We start from the raw sequence: 21,029 nt of genomic DNA, 5'->3' as shown, positions 1-21,029 counted from the left end.
ATTTCCGGCTTTTCCCAGTCCCGCCTCATGAGTGTGGCAGTGTGGACAATGCCTGCAGAATTTTCCTGCATGGAATGCTGCACCATGTGGTGAGAAAAGCCAGCGAGCTGTACACTGTACACAGAGCCGGTACTCTGTGCTGAAAATGGAAAATTCTGCCCAGTGATTCTGCCAGTTTCACAAAATTTGAGATGGTTGTCAGTTGCATTTTGTGCTGAGGTGTCACAGGAGCTGAAATGACTAGAAAGCAGATAGTATCATCGAGCATATCGACCCATCACCGTGGATATCAAATCTAGTCCATTGCACAACACAAAAATTGCAACCTTAAACTGAGTGTGGATTTAAGGCTGTCAATAAAGCTATCATTCCAGACAAGAATCCACTTCCTGCAATCCTTGAACTATCAGCATCATTTTCAGTCTGAACTGGCTGCACCACAAATAATGGCATTAACCCTGCAAAGTTTTGATCACATGTGAATGATGAAAGCAAACTTTTTCATACAGAGCATACAAATTATGGCATAACTTCATCATTATCCATTATTTCCTGTAGCTTTAATGTGTTAGTGTGTATTGTAACCACATTATTATTTTAGCACAATTAATTTCCTTCTTCCAAACAGAAAAAGGCAAGGATTCCTCTTTGAAAATAGAACCAGACTAAAATTAAAGCATTGAATTTCCTAGCATGTTTACAGATCTCTATGTATTTTTAGCTGTACAATATTATAGTGACTGTGTAATCCTGCCAAAGCTCATAATGAAAAATTAAAACGTGCCAGAATTACAGAACTTTTACAGTGCTGGAGGAGGCCACTTGAACTGTCGTGTCCATACCAGCTCCCCAAGTGAGCAATGCACATAGTGCCATTCCCTCATTTTCTCCCCATAATCCTGCATATTTTTCATTTTCAGATAATAATCCAGTTCCCTCTTGAATGATTCGATTGAACCTGCCTCCACCACACTCTCGGTCAATGCATTTCAGATCTGAACCACTTGCTCTGTGAAAGTTTCTCCTCATGTCTCCATTAATACTTTTGCAGTTATCTTAAATCTGTGTCCTCTGGTTCTCGATCCTTCCATCATTGGGAACAGTTATTTCCAATCTACTCTGCCCTGACCTCTCATGACTTCAATACCTCTATCAAATATCCTGTCTCTGAGGAAAATAGTCCTAACTTCTCCAATCTATCTACAAAATTGAAGTTCTTCATCGCTGGAACCATTCTTGTGAATGAGGGGAGCTAATTTCTATTATCCTCTCAAAATGTTGTGCACCTAGACATGAATTAAATCAGTGTTTATACATTACCATTGCAAGAAGGAAGAACCCTATTCCAGACTGGCTTTCCGTCCTCCCCAATGATGCATGTGATTGTAGCAACATTTGCTAACTGGTAGCCAGGATCACAATGATAGGTAACAGTGGAACTGAGTTTAAAATCCAAGCCAATGCGTGTCCCATTCATTATGTTCCCAGGGTCAAAACATGCTTCTCGTGGCTTCTCTATAAGAAAAAAAGAGCAAAACATCACAAAAGGGAAACATTTTAATTGAATGGAGATTAACAAACAACTGAAAACTTTAAATATTCAGTTGTTAATGTTATGATCCCAGCTGATGTTAATACTGGACAAGTCAGATCCCAGAATGAAACCTGGCTTGATACATCCTAACGTTTTTATTAGAAAATATGAAGTAAAGTTACTGAACTAATTCACAGGAGTCTGCTGATGAACTTTTTAAAACAAAGAATAAAACAATTATTAAACAAGAAAAAAAATGAACTGTATTACACCAAAAAAAAAGAGTTGGAAAGATTTCAATCTCAACACAACAAAAGATTCAATCACGCATTCCTTCAGCCCAGCAACATCTGTACAGACATACAAATTTGGAAAGAAAAAACAATTTACAATTATCTACCTTATAACCAATATTCAGTGTATGAGGCACATACAAATTACCAGGCAAGCTGTGGTCAAACACCACACTCCTAAGTAAATACCAGAGGCAACCAAAGCAGATTCCCTGGATGTCTTAACAGTCCACATGAGCATTTATCATATCACGAAGGAGCAGCGCTCCAAAAGCTAGTGGCTTGTGCTACCAAATAAGCCCGTTGGACTTTAACCTGGTGTTGTTAAACTCCTTACTGTGTTTACCCCAGTCCAACGCCGGCATCTCCACATCTCTGAGTATACTCATGCTTCACCTTCCAAGGCAATTTCAGTTCTCCGATTGTGCCAAGCGGAACACCATTGCTCCAAAAAGTCACTAACCTTTTGCTGCTTCCTCCAATCTTCAGGGCTTTTCTCAAGCCTGCTGTGTTTCATGTCAGCTCCTCACAGCTCTTTTCCTTTACCTTGGAGTCTATTTCTCTGTCCCTCTCTTTTCACTTTACATGTGGGACCACTTTCTCATCCCTGTCTTTGTTTTTGCCTGGGACTTTATTCTGGGTCCTCTTTCTGTCCCAATCCCTGGTTTGGGACCTGCTCCCTGTTCTTTCCCCAGGATCCTGTTCCCTGGGATACCTTCTCTCAAATGGTGCAATGGTCCAGATCACCTAACCTGCACTTAAGTGCGATCTCACTTCCTCTGTTCTGCACAGGTGGAGAGGGCTGGTTCCTTGCCTGAATGATGGCAAAAAACACTGACTGTGCCTCTTCTCAGTTGATGCATGCACAAAAGCCCTGAGGCCCACTGGAAACTGTACTTCATAAACTGCCGCTGTCCATTCAAAGTATTGGATTTTTTTCATTAACTATAGATTCTGGAGGAATGGCTCCAGTGGACAAGAATTAAACATATGGACATAACTATGTGGAGCAGGAGAAGGCCAGTTGGCCCCTGAAGCCTGCTCAGCCATTTGATTAGTTGATGCTTGATCTGACTGTTGCCTCAGCTCTACTTTCCTGTCTACTCCTATTACCTTTGATTCCCTTGTCCAATTGAGAATCTATTTAACTCAACCTTAAAATATTCAATGGCCCTAATTTCACTGTTGTCTGGGGAAGAGAATTCCACAAATTAATGATCTTCCAAGAACAAACAGTTCTCATCTCCATCTTAAGTGGTAAACTCCTTATTTTTAAACTCTATCACCGAGTTCGAATCTCTCCCACAAGGAGAAACATCCTCTCAGCATCCACCCTGGAACTTAAATGTTTCAGTCAGACCACCTGCCAATCTTTCCTCATGAGATAACACCACCACCACTGCTCCTCTCCCCAGCCTCACACTCCGCCCCACCCCCCGCCCCCCGCCATCCCAGGTATTAATTGAGTGAACCTTCTCTAAACTGTTTGAAATGCAATTAGATCCTTTCTTAATTAGGGAGGCATAAACTCTACACAGTATTCCAGTTGTAATTCCACTGAGACCCTATGCAACTGTAGCAAAATTTCCCTACTTTCATATTCCATTCCCCTTGCAATAAATACCAACATTCCATTTGCCTTCCTAATCACTTGATGTACCTGCAGGCTAACTCTTTTGTGATTCATGTACCTGGACATTCAGATCCCTCTCCACCACCTAGCTATAGCTGCAGTCTCTCAGCATATAAATAACATACTGCTTTCTATTCTTTTTGCCAAAATGGACATGTTTACATCACTCCACATTGTTCCCCTTTTATCAATTTTTTCCCCATTCACTTTATCGAGTCAGATCCCTCTGCAGACTTCTTGGGGTGGGGGTATGCCACCCTGCCACACTAATTTTCTAGCGCAGTTGGGTAGGAGAATCTCGCAGCTGGTCATGCACAGGATTTGCGTGTGCGTTCCTGCCACGCGCGAATCTCCCAGTGCCGGATTTCCAGCGCCATCAGATCCGCGCTGGAAGCCGGCGAGAAGACAGGTAAGTAATTTAAATCTTTATTTAAATTTAATTTAAATGCAATTAGCGGGCCCAGGACTGAAATCACTGGGCCCGCTAGCCTCTCCCACCCTGCCAGTTTATTTCACTCCAACTGGGTTTAGATAGCTCCCTACTTCCGACCCCGCTGGAGTGAAGGGGGAAATTGGGGCCTCCCCAGGAGATCAGGCGGCGGGAGGTTGCCCCCTGGGCATGGATACTCTGGCAGTGCCAACCTGTGCCCCCAGCACTGCCTAAGGGGCAAGGTGCCAATGCTCAGGGGACACCTTGGCACTGCCCATCAGCCCATTGGTGGAGGGTCCCACTGCCGCTCTGCATTGGGATCGATGGTGGCAGGTGGGAGGCCAGCAACTGGGGCGGGCTGGGGGTTGGTCATCCGGGGGGTCACGATCAGCCTGCCGGGGGAGGTTTGCACTGCGGGGGACTGGGGGCTGGAGATCGGGGTAGGCCTGCCAGGGAAGGGGGGGCTCTGCCAAGTGATGTACAAACTCCTACTACCTGTATCTATATTTCTGGATAGCTTTCGCTCATACTGTTAATTTTTCCCTCTGTTATTTTTAGCCACTCTTTGCTGTTTGTTAAATTCTGTACAATCATTGGCCTGCCACAAATCTTTGCAGAACTGTATGATTTTTCTTTCAGTTTGATACTATATTTTACTTCCTTAGTTAGCTACGGATTGTGCATTCTTCTCCTTCTTCTCCTCTCGTTCTCACTGGAAAGTATCTTTGCTGAGTGTTATGAAATACCTCCTTAAATGTCTGCCACTGCATTTCTACTGCTCTACCTTTTAACCTAATTCCCAAGTTCATTTTAAGCCAGCTCTCTTTTCATAGCCTAGCAATTGCTTTAATTTAAGTTTAAAACACTAATCTTAGACCTACACTTCTCACCCTCAAACTGATGCAAAATTTAATCATGTTACAATCACTGCTACCTTGAGGCTCCTTTACAATAAGATTATTAAATAACCCTGCCTCACTGCACATTGTAAGAAGTTTAACAACACCAGGTTAAAGTCTAACAGGTTTATTTGGTAGCAAAAGCCACAAGCTTTTGGAGCCTTAAGCCCCTTCTTCAGGACTCACCTGAAGAAGGGGCTTAAGGGTCCGAAAGCTTGTGGCTTTTGCGACCAAATAAACCTGTTGGACTTTAACCTGGTGTTGTTAAACTTCTTACTGTGTTACCCCAGTCCAACGCCGGCATCTCCACATCATTGCACATTATCAGGTCTAAAACAGCCTGCCCACTGGGTGATTCTAGAACATGCTGCTCTAAGAAATTGTCCATAAAACACTTTAAGACTCACATTCGCCAATCTGATTTGTCCAATCTACATGTAAGTTAATGTCACCATTATTATTGCAGTACCTTTCATACAAGCTCCCATTATTTCTTCCTGTATACTCCATCCTATAGTGCAGTTACTGTTCGGAGACCTATAAGCTGCTCCCACAAGTGACCTTTTACCTTTGCTCTACCTAAACCAATTCTATATTTTGATCTTTAGAACAAGGATCTCTCTCAGTCTTGAACTGTCATCCTTAATTAACAGAGATTCCCAACATCTTTTCTGAGATTTCTGTCCTCCTGAAATGTCAAGCAGCTTGAATATTCATGTCCCAGCCTTGGTCACCTTGCAACCACTTCTCTGTGATGGCTATCAGAGCATAATATTTATTTCTGTTTGAACTGACAATTCATCTGTTTTGTTGTAAATGCAATGTAAATTCAGATACAGGGCCTTTAGAGTATCGTTTTACTATCTTTGCAAACTCTGTCCTTACCTGCTGGTACACCTTTAAGTTTTTGTGCTCTTTCCTTTCCGGCCACATTCTGGTTATCATTACCCATGTTGCTGCCCTGTACTTTTGTCTGTAAATAGTTTATTTGTCAGAATCTAAAATAGAAGTTAATATTTATGTTGGAAGCCTCCATCAGACCTCACTATGAAACATTAACCTCTGGTTTTCCTTTCAGGCACCAACTCATTTGCAGTGCATTCGACAAGGCATTCTGTTTTCATTTCTGATTCACAGCAATTCACAATTCCACTTTCATCTATGCAAAAAATGTATTTGGTGTAAAAAATTAAAAACCTAATTAGAATATTTAAAATTTTTATTACGTATAAATAAAGCATGGTTGCTTCAGATTAAACCTGATTTGCATTTAGAAAATGGTACAAGTCTGGGTAAATACGGCAGTAGTGTCACATCCAAACACTGGTTTTCCTATTATTCATAATCTGGAAAGAAAATGTAATCTCCAGAAGCTGACAAGTACTTACGTTGACATATAAACATTTAAGAAATTGAAATCAGAAGTGTTTGTAGAGATGAGGAACTGAAATTAGTTTAAAACACAAGATTTTTTTCCAACAACCCATTTCTTTTAAATGAATGTCACTTCTTCAAATGGAAGTTGCTGCTTAAAGTTACGGGATCTAAAGATGGGTTAAGCATTTAAACACCATTAACCAGATAGTAAGGACACCAGTACCTTTATAATCAATGGCAAATCCTGCCATGCTGACAGAGGCATCACTGCGAAAGGCCAGGAATAGGCTATTGCCACTGCTTTCTATTCTCTCGGGGGATTGTGATCCTTGAAAGCTGCCAATTAGAGGGCTGTTGGAATCTTCCCCTTCATAAATATGAAGAAAGTCATAGCTGGGCTCCATATGGAAACTAAAAGAAAATGAATAAGAGCAAAAGGAAGTACGGTTGAAATACTGATTTCGGTGTAATTCACCATAAACGCAGGGCAATTAACTTGAATAATTAGCGTGCTTTTGCAGCAACATACAGGGTTGTAACTTCCAATCATAGAATCATAGAAACCCTACAGTACAGAAAGAGGCCATTCGGCCTATCGAGTCTGCACCGACCACAATCCCACCCAAGCCCTACCCCTATATCCCTATTCCCCCAAACCCACCAGGCTCGCTCCTCCACCCCCCAACCCCCCAACCACTCTGCTCAAAAATGCTTACGTTGAAATCCAGCCAACCCGAGCTCACCTGACCTTCCTGCTCGGGCCGGGCAAGACCGGGCATTGGAATGCATCTCCGAGCCTGGGTGTCGAGGAATGTAGAATCAAAGGTGAGTAAGTCATGGCTTCTTTTTATGGCACTAGCTGCCGTAATCCAGGTAAGTTTAAAAGTCCAGCCAGATTTAAAGGTCTTTGACAAGGTAAGTGTATAAGATAAGTGGGTAGAATTTGTGGGGGAGGGGTCAGGTTGGGCCAGGTCTTGAGAGCAAGGTGGTGGGGGGGTTGGGGGGTGGAGGAGCGAGCCTGGTGGGTTTGGGGGAATTCACATGTTTGGGGACTTGTGGTGGGCTCGTGGTGGTGTCGATGTCGGTCTGTACAATCATTACCCAGAAGCTAAAACTGGTTCAAATTCTTTTAACTTTCTGAGGTAGCTACTGATGTCAAAATCATCCAAAGTTGATGACTTAAATCACATTATTCAGGTGGTTCATAGTGCAGGGTAATTGCCAATTGAAAATTTGCACTTTCCAAGTAATTTTTTTTACTCATTCATGGGATATGGGCAAGGCTGCTGGCCAGCATTTATTGCCCATCCCTAATTGCCCTTGGAGGGCAATTGACAATCAACCACATTGCTGTAGCTCTGAAGTCACATGTCGGCCGGGCCAGGTAAGGACAGCAGATTTCCTTCATTCAAGGTCATTCGTGAACCAGATGGGTTTTTCCGACAATCGACAAAATGGTTTCATGGTCACCAGTAGATTTTTAATTCCAGATTTTTTCATGGAATTCAAATTCCACCATCTGCCATGGTGGGATTCGAACCCGGGTCCCCAGAGCATTCACTGAGTTTCTGGATTAATAGTCCAGCAATAGTACCGCTAGGTTATCACCTCCCCATTACTGTGCAAATCTTACCTGGGAACCCCTTGGGGGGGGGGGGGGGGGAGGGGGGGTATTCCCCACTGTATCTTTAGGGTCCCTCACCCCGCCCACCACAGAAATGACATCCTGGAACTCAGAAGTTATAGCCTATAGAATGCAATTCTGAAGCATGATATTGAACTGAGAATGACTTTGGAGTTACCTTTTAAATATCAGTGCTATGACATAGTCCGGATTGACTTTAATTCTCCAGTCACATTCTTTCCCATGAGGATATGGTTGAGGGTAGTTAGGCGATAAAATGACACCCGCAGGGCCTGTCAGATTCCCTCCACAGGCAGCTGTCACAACAAGAAATAAAACAGAAAATGAAAGAGTCTTCTGCTCACTCAAACTGAAGAAACATTGATGGAGACAGTGAAGTTTTGCTTGTTTACTTTCAAACAACAGGAAATTACTTACAATGTGCTGCATGGTATTGACCAAAAGGCGGCTTAGAAGAGCATCATTGATAGCAAAGCACATGAAATTACCCAAGGACTTTATGTCAATCGAGTCCCTGTTATTTCTTGTTTTTCTTACACGTCAAGCATAGTTCCTTACATGCACTTCTGAAACACTGCCACTTAAAGTTACTGCTTTACTTCGGGGTGCCTGCAGGCACTGATGCAAGAGAGATACATAGAGCAATTATGCTTCATTTGTGCTTGCAAGGGTTGTATCTACCAAAGTGGTGCCAAAGCAGCTTCTCCTGAAACAGGGAGAATCACAGCATATGACAAGAAGCATTACGTGCTTCTCAGCTGGTCTTGCAGCGCTCAAAATTGCACAGGAACTCAGAGCGCACAGTGCACACACAAATCTAATTATTGACACATTTCTACCTGTACAACAGGCCATTTCTAAGCGCACTGTGGCCTGTCACCATAACTCATTTTGCTGTTTGTGATCCTGGATAGCACACCTCTTCGCAATGGTCTTGTTTGAAGTGATCTAACTCATCAATCCCCTCATGATTTATTAGGCAAGCATGCCGTATGCCTTCTTGACTACCTTATCCACCTGTGTTGCTACTTTCAGTGATCGGTGGACATGTGCACCCAGATCTCTGCCTGTCAATGCTCCTAAGGGTTCTACCACTTACTGTATAATTCCTTCATGCATCGGACCTTCCAAAATGTATTACCTCACGTGTTTGGATTAAACTCCATCTGCCATTTCTCCGCCGAGGTCTCCAATCAGTCCATATTTTGCTGCATCCTCTGACAATCCTCTTTACTATTCTCAACTTCACCAATTTTTATGTCATCTGCGAACTTACTAATCAGACCAGCTACATTTTCCTCCAAATCATTTAAATATACTATGAACAACAAAGGTCCCAGAACTGATCCCTGTGGAACACTGCTAGTGTCCAGGATCACAAATGGCCTGTTGTACTTTAACCTGGTGTTGTTAAACTTCTAACACTGCTAGTCACAGCCTTCCATTCAGAAAAGCACCCCTCTACCACAAATGTGAGGTAATGCATTTTGGAAGATCTAACACAGATAGGAAATATACAGGAAATGGCAGAATCCTTAAGAGTATTGATAGAACATAGAACAGTACAGCACAGTACAGGCCCTTCGGCCCTCGATGTTGTGCCGAGCTTTGTCCGAAACCAAGATCAAGCTATCCCACTCCCTATCATTCTAGTGTGCTCCATGTGCCTATCCAATAACCACTTGAAAGTTCCTAAAGTGTCCGACTCCACTATCACAGCAGGCAGTCCATTCCACACCGCAACCACTCTCTGAGTAAAGAACCTACCTCGGACGTCCCTCCTATATCTCCCACCATGAACCTTATAGTTATGCCCCCTAGTAATAGCTACATCCACCCAAGGAAATAGTCTCTGAACATCCACTCTATCTATCCCCCTCATCATCTTATAAACCTCTATTAAGTCGCCTCTCATCCTCCTCCGCTCGAAAGAGAAAAGCCCTAGCTCCCTCAACCTTTCCTCATAAGAACTCCCCTCCAAACCAGGTAGCATCTTGGTAAATCTCCTCTGCACTCCAATGCTTCCACATCCTTCTTATAGTGTGGTGACCAGAACTGCACACAATATTCCAAATGTGGTCTCACCAAGGTCCTGTACAGTTGCAGCATAACCCCACGGCTCTTAAACTCAAACCCCCTGTTAATAAACGTTAACACACTATGGGCCTTCTTCACTGCTCTATCCACTTGAGTGCCAACCTTCAGAGATCTGTGGATATGAACCCCAAGATCTCTCTGTTCCTCCACATTCCTCAGAACCCTGCCGTTGACCCTGTAATCCGCATTCAAATTTGTCCTACCAAAATGAATCACCTCGCACTTATCAGGGTTAAACTCCATCTGCCATTTTTCGGCCCAGCTCTGCATCCTATCAATGTCTCTTTGCAGCCTACGACAGCCCTCCACATCATCCACAACTCCACCAATCTTGGTGTCATCAGCAAATTTACTGACCCACCCTTCAGCCCCCTCCTCCAAGTCATTGATAAAAATCACAAATAGCAGAGGACCCAGCACTGATCCCTGTGGTACACCGCTGGTAACTGGTCTCCAGTCTGAAAATTTTCCATCCACCACCACCCTCTGTTTTCTATGAGATAGCCAGTTACTTATCCAATTGGCCAAATTTCCCTCTATCCCACACCTCCTTTCTTTCTTCATGAGCCGACCATGGGGAATCTTATCAAATGCCTTACTAAAATCCATGTACATGACATCAACTGCTCTACCTTCATCTACACACTTAGTTACCTCCTCAAAGAATTCAATCAAATTTGTGAGGCAAGACTTACCCTTCACGAATCCGTGTTGACTATCCCGGATTAAGCTGCATCTTTAAACAGATTGGGTCTGTACTCGTTGGAGTTTAGAAGGATGAGGGGTGATCTTATAGAGACATATAAGATAATGAAGGGGCTGGATATGGTAGAGGTGGAGAGATTCTTTCCACTTAGAAGGGAAACCAGAACTAGAGGGCACAGCCTCAAAATAAGGGGGGGCCGGTTCAGAACAGAGTTGAGGGGGAACTTCTTCTCTCAGAGGGTAGTGAATCTCTGGAATTCTCTGCCCATTGAAGTGGTGGAGGCTTCCTCGTTGAATATGTTTAAATCACGGGTAGATAGTTTTCTGATCGATAAGGGAATTAGGGGATATGGGGAGCAGGTGGGTAAGTGGAACTGATTCGCTTCAGATCAGTCATGATCTTGTTGAATGGCGGGGCAGGCTCGAAGGGCCAGATGGCCTACTCCTGCTCCTATTTCTTATGTTCTTATGTTCTTTCCAAATGGCCATAAATCCTATCCCTCAGGACCTTTTCCATTAACTTACCGACCACCGAAGTAAGACTAACTGGCCTGTAATTACCAGGGTCATTCCCTTTCTTGAACAGAGGAACAACATTCGCCACTCTCCAGTCCTCTGACACTATCCCCGTGGACAGTGAGGACCCAAAGATCAAAGCCAAAGGCTCTGCAATCTCATCCTTTGCCTCCCAAAGAATCTGAGGATATATACCATCTGGCCCAGGGGACTTTTCGACCCTCAAGTTTTTCAAAATTGCTAATACATCTTCCCTCAGAACATCTACCTCCTCCAGCCTTTCAGTCTGTATCACACTCTCATCCTGAAAACATGGCCCCTCTCCTTGGTGAACACTGAAGAAAAGTATTCATTCATCGCTTCTCCTATCTCTTCTGACTCCATGCACAAGTTCCCACTACTATCCTTGACTGGCCCTAACCTCACCCTGATCATTCTTTTATTTCTCACATAAGAGTAAAAAGCCTTGGGGTTTTCCTTGATCCGACCCACCAAGGACTTCTCATGCCCCCTCCTAGCTCTCCTAAGCCCTTTTTTTAGCTCATTCCTTGCGACCTTGTAACCCTCAAGCGACCCAACTGAACCTTGTTTTCTCATCCTTACATACGCTTCCTTTTTCCTCTTGACAAGACATTCAACCTCTTTTGTGAACCATAGAACATAGAACATAGAACATAGAACCTTACAGCGCAGAACAGGCCCTTCGGCCCACGATGTTGCACCGACCAGTTAAAAAAAAAAAAAAACTGTGACCCTCCAACCTAAACCAATTTCTTTTCGTCCATGAACCTATCTACGGATCTCTTAAACGCCCCCAAACTAGGCGCATTTACTACTGATGCTGGCAGGGCATTCCAATCCCTCACCACCCTCTGGGTAAAGAACCTACCCCTGACATCGGTTCTATAACTACCCCCCCTCAATTTAAAGCCATGCCCCCTCGTGCTGGATTTCTCCATCAGAGGAAAAAGGCTATCACTATCCACCCTATCTAAACCTCTAATCATCTTATATGTTTCAATAAGATCCCCTCTTAGCCGCCGCCTTTCCAGCGAAAACAATCCCAAATCCCTCAGCCTCTCCTCATAGGATCTCCCCTCCATACCAGGCAACATCCTGGTAAACCTCCTCTGCACCCTCTCCAAAGCCTCCACATCCTTCCTGTAATGTGGGGACCAGAACTGCACACAGTACTCCAAGTGCGGCCGCACCAGAGTTGTGTACAGTTGCAACATAACGCTACGACTCCTAAATTCAATCCCCCTACCAATAAACGCCAAGACACCATATGCCTTCTTAACAACCTTATCTACTTGATTCCCAACTTTCAGGGATCTATGCACACATACACCTAGATCCCTCTGCTCCTCCACACTATTCAAAGTCCTCCCGTTAGCCCTATACTCAACACATCTGTTATTCCTACCAAAGTGAATTACCTCACACTTCTCCGCATTAAACTCCATCCGCCACCTCTCGGCCCAACTTTGCAACCTGTCTAAGTCTTCCTGCAAACTACGACACCCTTCCTCACTGTCTACCACACCACCGACTTTGGTGTCATCAGCAAATTTGCTAATCCACCCAACTATACCCTCATCCAGATCATTAATAAATATTACAAACAGCAGTGGCCCCAAAACAGATCCCTGAGGTACACCACTTGTAACCGCACTCCATGATGAATATTTACTATCAACCACCACCCTCTGTTTCCTATCCGCTAGCCAATTCCTGATCCAATTTCCTAGATCACCCCCAATCCCATACATCTGCATTTTCTGCAGAAGCCTACCATGGTGAACCTTATCAAACGCCTTACTAAAATCCATATATACCACGTCCACTGCCTTGCCCCCATCCACCTCCTTGGTCACTTTCTCAAAAAACTCAATAAGGTTAGTAAGGCACGACCTACCTGCCACAAAACCATGCTGACTATCACCTATCAATTCATTACTCTCCAAATAACTATAAATCCTATCCCTTATAATTTTTTCCAACATCTTGCCGACAACAGAAGTGAGACTCACCGGTCTATAATTCCCGGGGAAGTCTCTGTTCCCCTTCTTAAACAATGGGACAACATTCGCTAACCTCCAATCTTCTGGTACTATACCAGAGGCCAACGACGACCTGAAGATCAGAGCCAGAGGCTCTGCAATCACTTCTCTTGCCTCCCAGAGAATCCTTGGATAAATCCCATCCGGACCAGGGGATTTATCTATTTTCAGACCCTCCAGAATATCCTGCACATCCTCCTTATCAACTGTAATACTGTCTATTCTACTCCCTTGCAACCCAGTGTCCTCCTCAGCTATATTCATGTCCCCTTGCGTGAACACCGAAGAGAAATATTGGTTCAATGCTTCACCAATCTCCTCCGGTTCCACACATAACTTCCCTCTGCCATCTATAACTGGCCCTAAACTTGCCCTAACCAACCTTCTGTTCTTGACATACCTATAGAACGCCTTAGGATTCTCTTTAACCCTATCCGCCAAAGTCTTCTCATGTCCCCTTTTAGCCCTTCTAAGCTCGCTCTTCAACTCCCTCTTAGCCAATCTAAAGCTTTCTAGTGCACTACCCGAGTGCTCACGTCTCATCCGAACATAAGCCTCCTTTGGTTAATGGTTAATGGTTAATGGTTCCCTCATTCGGCCATTTCCTCCCTGCCTGACAGGGACATACCTATCAAGGACACGCAGTATTTGTTCCTTGAACAAGCTCCACTTTTCATTTGTGCTTTTCCCTGACAGTTTCTGTTCCCTTCTTATGCTCCCTAATTCTTGCCTAATCGCATCATAATTACCCCTCCCCTAATTATAAACCTTGCCCTGCCGTATGGCCCTATCCCTCTCCATTGCAATAATGAAAGACACCGAATTATGGTCACTATCTCCAAAGTGCTCTCCCACAAATAAATCTAACACTTGGCCTGGTTCATTACCCAGTACCAAGTCCAATGTGGCCCCACCTCTTGTCGGCCTATCCACATATTGTGTCAGGAAACCCTCCTGCATACACTGTACAAAAACTGCCCCATCCGAACTATTCGACCTATAAAGGTTCCAATCAATGTTTGGAAAGTTAAAACCAAGGCGGCCTTCACAACACATGACAGCGCAGAGTCGCTGAGCAGAGACTGATAGCCAGGTTCCGCACACATGAGGACGGCCTCAACCGGGATCTTGGGTTCATGTCACACTATCTGTAACTCCCACAACTTGCCTGGACTTGCAAAGTCTCACTGGCTGTCCTATCTGGAGACAATACACATCTCTTTAACCTGTGCTAATGCTCCCTCCACTCACATTGTCTGTACCTTTAAGACTTGATTAGCTGTAAAGACTCGCATTCCAATCATTATTCATTATTCTGTAAATTGAGTTTGTGTCTTTATATGCCCTGTTTGCTGTTTATGAGCAGATCTCCCACTCACCTGACGAAGGAGCAGTGCTCCGAAAGCTGGTGGCGTTTGCTACCAAATAAACCTGTTGGACTTTAACCTGGTGTTGTGTCTAGACTCCTTACTGTGTTTACCCCAGTCCAACACCGGCATCTCCACATCACTTCTATGCTCAAGCCAGTTTTGTATTCATCTTGCCAACTCTGCTTGGATCTCGTATGACTTCGCCTTTCACTGCAGTCTACCATGAGGTACCTTGTCAAAGGCATTATATACAACATCCACTGCCTTTCCTTCATCTATCATCTTTGTCAGTTCCTCGAAAAACTTGATCAAGTTAGTGAGGCACGACCTCCCCTTCACAAAATTATGCTATCACTAATAAGTCCATTTGTTTTCAAATGTGAGTAAAACCTGTCCCGAAGACTCTTTTCCAATAATTTCTCTACCACTGATATAAGGCTCACCAGCCTATAATTTCCTGGATCATCCCTGTTGCCCTTCTTAAACAATGGAACAATATTGGCTATCTCCAGTTCTCTGGAACTTCACCTGTGCCCAATCAGGATACAAAGATTTCTGTCTTGGCCCCAGCAATTTCCTCCCTTGCCTTCCTCAGTATTTGGGGATAGATCCCATCAGACCCTGGGAATTTATTTACAATGAATATAACACAACAAAAAGTCTGTTCTTTATGGAAGAAAATTGAAATTAAGTGGAAGTTATATTGTAGAGCAGCTGATTAAAATGCAAGCCATGTCTGTTAACAATTGTTGGGGAAAATTAGATGGGGCTACATTTCAGTTTTAGTGGGGTTGCAAAATATGTCAAGATCGTGGAACTTCCTTGCTAACAGCACTGTGGGCGTATCTACACTTCATGGACTGCAATGATTCAAGAAGGTAACTTATCACTGTCTTCTCAAGGGCAATTAGAGATGGACAATAAATGCTGACCTAGTCAGCAATGTTCGCATCCCGTAAATTAATTGTGGTGATTGTCCCTTTAAGAGTAACACAGCAGAAGATAGTCACCTAGCTTGGGGGACCAATTGGGACGAGAGTGGCTAATCACCCCAGGGGTTAGAGTCCTCACTTTGGCAGAAGATATCTAGATGACTAGCCTCTGTACAGTTTTTCTTTATTAATAAATACCTTTTGTGTTCCTGACTAAGTCCATGACCATGCATCATTATAGGAATTTTCAAAATATGTGGAATTGAATCAACTGGCCATTATACAACCTGTTTTCATTTCCATTGATTTCAATGGGGAACCAGTCTGCCATGACCTATTCTGTGCATCCACTGAAGTTAAATTTTACTCCCTTGCTGTTCGTCGAACCTGCAGTTAGAGGACTCAGGTTATATCTGGGTTACATTTTGTCCTCAGGCAAGTGGAAGTGTCAAAAACCTGAATCCAGAAATGGTGTCCTGATCATTCTTTTTTTAAAAGCTTCATATGTGCTTTCAATTTCAGGGATCCTTTGATGGTTCCACTATTTTGCAATATAATAAGAGATTTAGTACCACTCAGAACTGCTCATAAACTGGCATGTTTGATGTTCTTGGGGATTTTTACAAATTTGTGGTAGCCAGGCTGCAAACCACACTGTGCCGGGCACACAAAGGAATTTTGTGGGATTAGTTACAGTATAATACACCATGCCAATCACCGGTTTGAAAGAAAATCTCATCAGACTTCCCCAGCAAACATACACCAATTAGCAGTCTAATGAATGGCACAATGCACCATTCTATGATTGAGCCATGATCATCTCACAAGTAGAGGCATATAGTTTCAGATGTTTACTTAAGCCAGTGGTGAGAATAGATGGGAAACAAGGAAGTACTGGCTTCTCACATGCTCTGCAGGATCAGAAAAGATGCTAGTTAAGTTGGAGATTGTGGGGGTTGAGAGAGATTTGGAAATCTTGGCAAGGGTATGGGGGACAAACAGGGATCGGGGAATTTTGGAGTCGGTAGTATAGGGGTCATTGGGATGGGGGGCAGGTAATCACAAAGTGTGTCAAGAAGTTTGTGTATTGGGCCCAGAGAAAATATTTTTGTTCCTTGTGGTCCGCAAGCACAACTATGGATACACTTCCCTCGTGGATGTGGTTTTTCCCACCTCCTTTTACCTGCAAGGATTCCTCAGCCCCAGGAAAAAAGAGAGAATGGAATGAAAAATAAATCTTGTTCAAATATGGACACACATCCTCTTTACAAGATTTAACTGACAGCTGCCTCCTGAGTTCCATTGGCCATTCACTCCTTGATCCATCTCTGACAAAACCAGATTTGGGAAATCGGCTGGATTGGGTCGGATTTGAAATTTACAATTTTTAACCTCCCATAGGTGTGTCCCGGTGGATCAAATATCTCCCTACAATTCTTATTTTATTTTCACTGCCATTTCTCACAAGTTACAAAACGGACAGTACCCCTGATCTTTCCCTGGAACTTGTCCCACTTCTTCATTCCTCCTTCACAGTGTTGATTTGATTTTGATTTGATTTATTATTGTCACATGTATTAACATACAGTGAAAAGTATTGTTTCTTGCGCGCTATACAGACAAAGCATACCATTCATAGAGAAGGAAACAAGAGTGCAGAATGTAGTGTTACAGTCATAGCTAGGGTGTAGAGAAAGATCAACTTAATGTAAAGTAAGTCCATTCAAAAGTCTGACAGCAGTAGGGAAGAAGCTGTTCTTGAGTTGGTTGGTACGGGACCTCAGACTTTTGTATCTTTTTCCCGACGGAAGAAGGTGGAAGAGAGAATGTCCAGGATGTGTGGGGTCCTTAATTATGCTGGCTGCTTTGCCGAGGCAGCGGGAAGTGTAGACAGAGTCAATGGATGGGAGGCTGGTTTGCGTGATGGATTGGGCTACATTCACGACCTTTTGTAGTTCCTTGCGCTCCAAGCTGTGATTCAACCAGAAAGAATGCTTTCTATGGTGCATCTATAAATGTTGGTGACAATCGTAGCTGACATGCCAAATTTCCTTAGTCTACTGAGAAAGTAGAGGCATTGGTAGCATGGGGGGCCAGGAAGGTTGCTGGTGATCTGGACAACTGAAAACTTGAAGCTCTCGACCCTTTCTACTTCGTTCCCATTGATGTAGACAGGATATTTTCTCCTTTACGTTTCTTGAAGTCGATGACAATCTCCATTTTGTTGACATTGAGGGAGAGATTATTGTTGCCGCACCAGTTCACCAGATTCTCTATCTCATTCCTGTACTCTGTCTCATCATTGTTTGAGATCCGACCCCGTATGGTGGTGTCGAAAGCAAACTTGACAATCGTAGGTCATAGGTGTATAAGTGTGAATGTAAGCTTACTTCTGACTAATAAATAAACTTCCACCATAACTTTGCTGAAAGAACAATGGAAAGCCCGTTTACGTATGTCTATGTCACAGCAGTCTATATGTAGAGCTGGCCATAACCTCACTGGAGAGCTTCTTACCAGATTTCACCGTAAACTTGCTTTGAAATTCCATGGGATCCCTCCTGCCACCACCCGTCTCCCAGTGTACGTGCAGCAGCTCATTAGCAGAAACTTCAGTTGTTTCCACTGGCTCCTGTTGTTTACAAACCTACACTAATGCATCAAGACACGGCTTCATGTACAGTACTGCAATGGAAATATTTCAAAATAGATCAAAGAAAGAACAAAGAACAATACAGCACAGGAACAGGCCCTTCGGCCCTCCAAGCCCGCGCCGCTCCTTCGTCCAAACTAGGCCATTCTTTTGTATCCCTCCATTCCCACTCCGTTCATGTGGCTATCTAGATAAGTCTTAAACGTTCCCAGTGTGTCCGCCTCCACCACCTTGCCTGGCAGCGCATTCCAGGCCCCCACCACTCTCTATGTAAAATATGTCCTTCTGATATCCGTGTTAAACCTCCCCCCCTCTCACCTTGAACCTATGGCCCCTCGTGAACGTCACCACCGACGTGGGAAAAAGCTTCCCACCGTTCACCCTATCTATGCCTTTCATAATTTTATACACCTCTATTAGGTCTCCCCTCATCCTCTGTCTTTCCAGTGAGAACAACCCCAGTTTACCCAATCTCTCCTCATAACTAAACCCCTCCATACCAAGCAACATCCTGGTAAACCTCCTCTGCACTCTCTCTAAAGCCTTCACGTCCTTCTGGTAGTGTGGCGACCAGAACTGGACGCAGTATTCCAACTGCGGCCGAACCAACGTTCTATACATCTGCAACATCAGACCCCAACTTTTATACTCTGTGCCCCGTCCTATAAAGGCAAGCATGCCATATGCCTTCTTCACCACCTTCTCCACCTGTGACGTCACCTTCAAGAATCTGTGGACTTGCACACCCAGGTCCCTCTGCGTATCTACACCCTTTATGGTTCTGCCATTTATCGTATAGCTCCCCCCTACATTAGTTCTACCAAAATGCATCACTTCGCATTTATCTGGATTGAACTCCATCTGCCATTTCTTTGCCCAAATTTCCAGCCTATCTATATCCTTCGGTAGCCTCTGACAATGCTCCTCACTATCTGCAAGTCCAGCCAATTTCGTGTCGTCTGCAAACTTACTGATCACCCCAGTTACACCTTCTTCCAGATTGTTTATATAAATCACAAACAGCAGAGGTCCCAATACAGAACCCTGCGGAACACCACTAGTCACAGGCCTCCAGCCGGAAAAGGACCCTTCCACTACCACCCTCTGTCTTCTGTGACCAAGTCAGTTCTCCACCCATCTAGCCACCTCCCCCTTTATCCCATGAAATCCAACCTTTTGCACCAACCTACCATGAGGGACTTTGTCAAACGCTTTACTAAAGTCCATATAGATCGACAGAGGCTGACCAACAACCGATTTAGGGTGGTCAGGAAATGTGTTTGAGAGCAAGCCGCTGAATATTAGGGTTCAAATTTTGGAAGTTGATACCACAAAATAATTATTACAAACAATATTAGTATGTCTTTGACATACTTGGTGAACTGTCACTGAATCGCCTATTAGAAATACCTGGAGACGCTAAGATACGAGGGCAGCTGAATATTCTGGAGCTTGCTTTAGGGATCAGGGAGCATTGCAGCAGTGTTGTTTTCAGTGGAATGGACTGACTCCATGATGGCCAGGTAGATCATCAGTTGTCTAAGGATGAAATGATCTTTTTCTCATTGAGATTTTATCTCTTCGGATAATTACATTGTGATAACCTTTTTCCAAAATTCGCACCCTAAACATTTAGTGCCTTTTTCTCAATCGTGTTTCTTGGCAATCCGATATCAAGTGTTGATCAGCCACTGTATATCTGTTTTGAAATATTCCCATTGCAATATTGTACCTGTACTCCTATTAATGCTGCATTAATGCATTCTGAAAGTATCAACATCAACCTCTTACTCCATTCAGTTAATTGCTTACTTGAGAGAATTCTTTTATCAGATATCTCTCCAAAGTTGAAAAACCCAAGCAAACTTTATTTATCCTTGGCAAATTAATGAAACAGCAAGACAACAGTTATGATCCACCTCTATGGTGCTCTTTAGAAGGTGGCGATGGGGCTGTCTTACTGAAATAATTGCGCTAAAACATTAAGTGGCATGTTATCCCACTTCAGCAGGCAGCATGGTGGCACAGTGATTGGCACTGCTGCCTCATAGCGCCAGGGACCAGGTTCAATTCCCGGCTCAGGCCACTGTCTGTGCGGAGTCTGCACGTTCTCCCCGTGTCTGCATGGGTTTCCTCCGGGTGCTCCGGTTCCTCCTCCCCCCCCGCCATAGGCATCAAAATGACATTGTTCAACTATGACACAAATGAATAAACATGCAGGAACATGGAATATTTTGAAAAACTAAGAGGCAAAGGGATAGTGTGTAGCATTCCGTGCAACTGATAATTTGGTTCCATTCAAGATTAGCTACTCTGATCTGGATGTTGTTAAGATGCAATTTAATACCTTTGTGTATTATGATGTAAGAATGAGGGAAAGGAAACTAACTATGGGACTCTGCTGTAGATCAGCACATCAAGTGGAGGGATTGGGCCTGGGATATTTGAGCCAAAAGGGAAGCAGGTACAGGAACAGATTAAGTGTTATGAGCATCTTCACTTTATCAATCATTGACGAGTGTACTTGGCTTGAAAACATCTCATAGAATCATAGAAACCCTACAGTGCAGAAAGAGGCCATTTGGCCCATCGAGTCTGCACCGACCACAATCCCACCCAGGCCCTACCCCCACATCCCTACATATTTTACCCGCTAATCCCTCTAATCTACGCATCTCAGGACACTAAGGGGCAATTTTAGCATGGCCAATCAACCTAACCAGCACATCTTTGGACTGCGGGAGGAAACCAGAGCACCCGGAGGAAACCCACGCAGACACGAGGAGAATGTGCAAACTCCACACAGTGACCCAAGCCGGGAATCGAACCCAGGTCCCTGGAGCTGTGAAGCAGCAGTACTAACCACTTTGCTACCGTGCCGC

At 43.9% G+C, this 21,029-nt stretch overlaps 1 protein-coding gene across 1 annotated transcript in view; it reads right to left on the bottom strand.

The window, feature by feature from the left end:
• The window catches only part of csmd1b (CUB and Sushi multiple domains 1b), a 2,043,836-nt gene that overhangs the window by 424,497 nt on the left and 1,598,310 nt on the right, over nt 1-21,029 (bottom strand). Inside the window, exons 30-32 of the mRNA XM_078213588.1 lie at nt 7,969-8,107; nt 6,390-6,577; nt 1,321-1,515 (exon numbers count right to left, since the gene is read on the bottom strand). Of these exons, the coding sequence (XP_078069714.1) occupies nt 1,321-1,515; nt 6,390-6,577; nt 7,969-8,107 (522 nt within the window). The remainder of the gene's footprint in view (nt 1-1,320; nt 1,516-6,389; nt 6,578-7,968; nt 8,108-21,029) is intronic.

This window comes from Mustelus asterias, chromosome 5 (assembly GCF_964213995.1).
Source record: "Mustelus asterias chromosome 5, sMusAst1.hap1.1, whole genome shotgun sequence".
Classification (NCBI taxonomy): Eukaryota; Metazoa; Chordata; class Chondrichthyes; order Carcharhiniformes; family Triakidae; genus Mustelus; species Mustelus asterias.
Note: the sequence above shows the minus strand (reverse complement) of the source record. Positions and strands in the feature narration are given on the sequence as shown.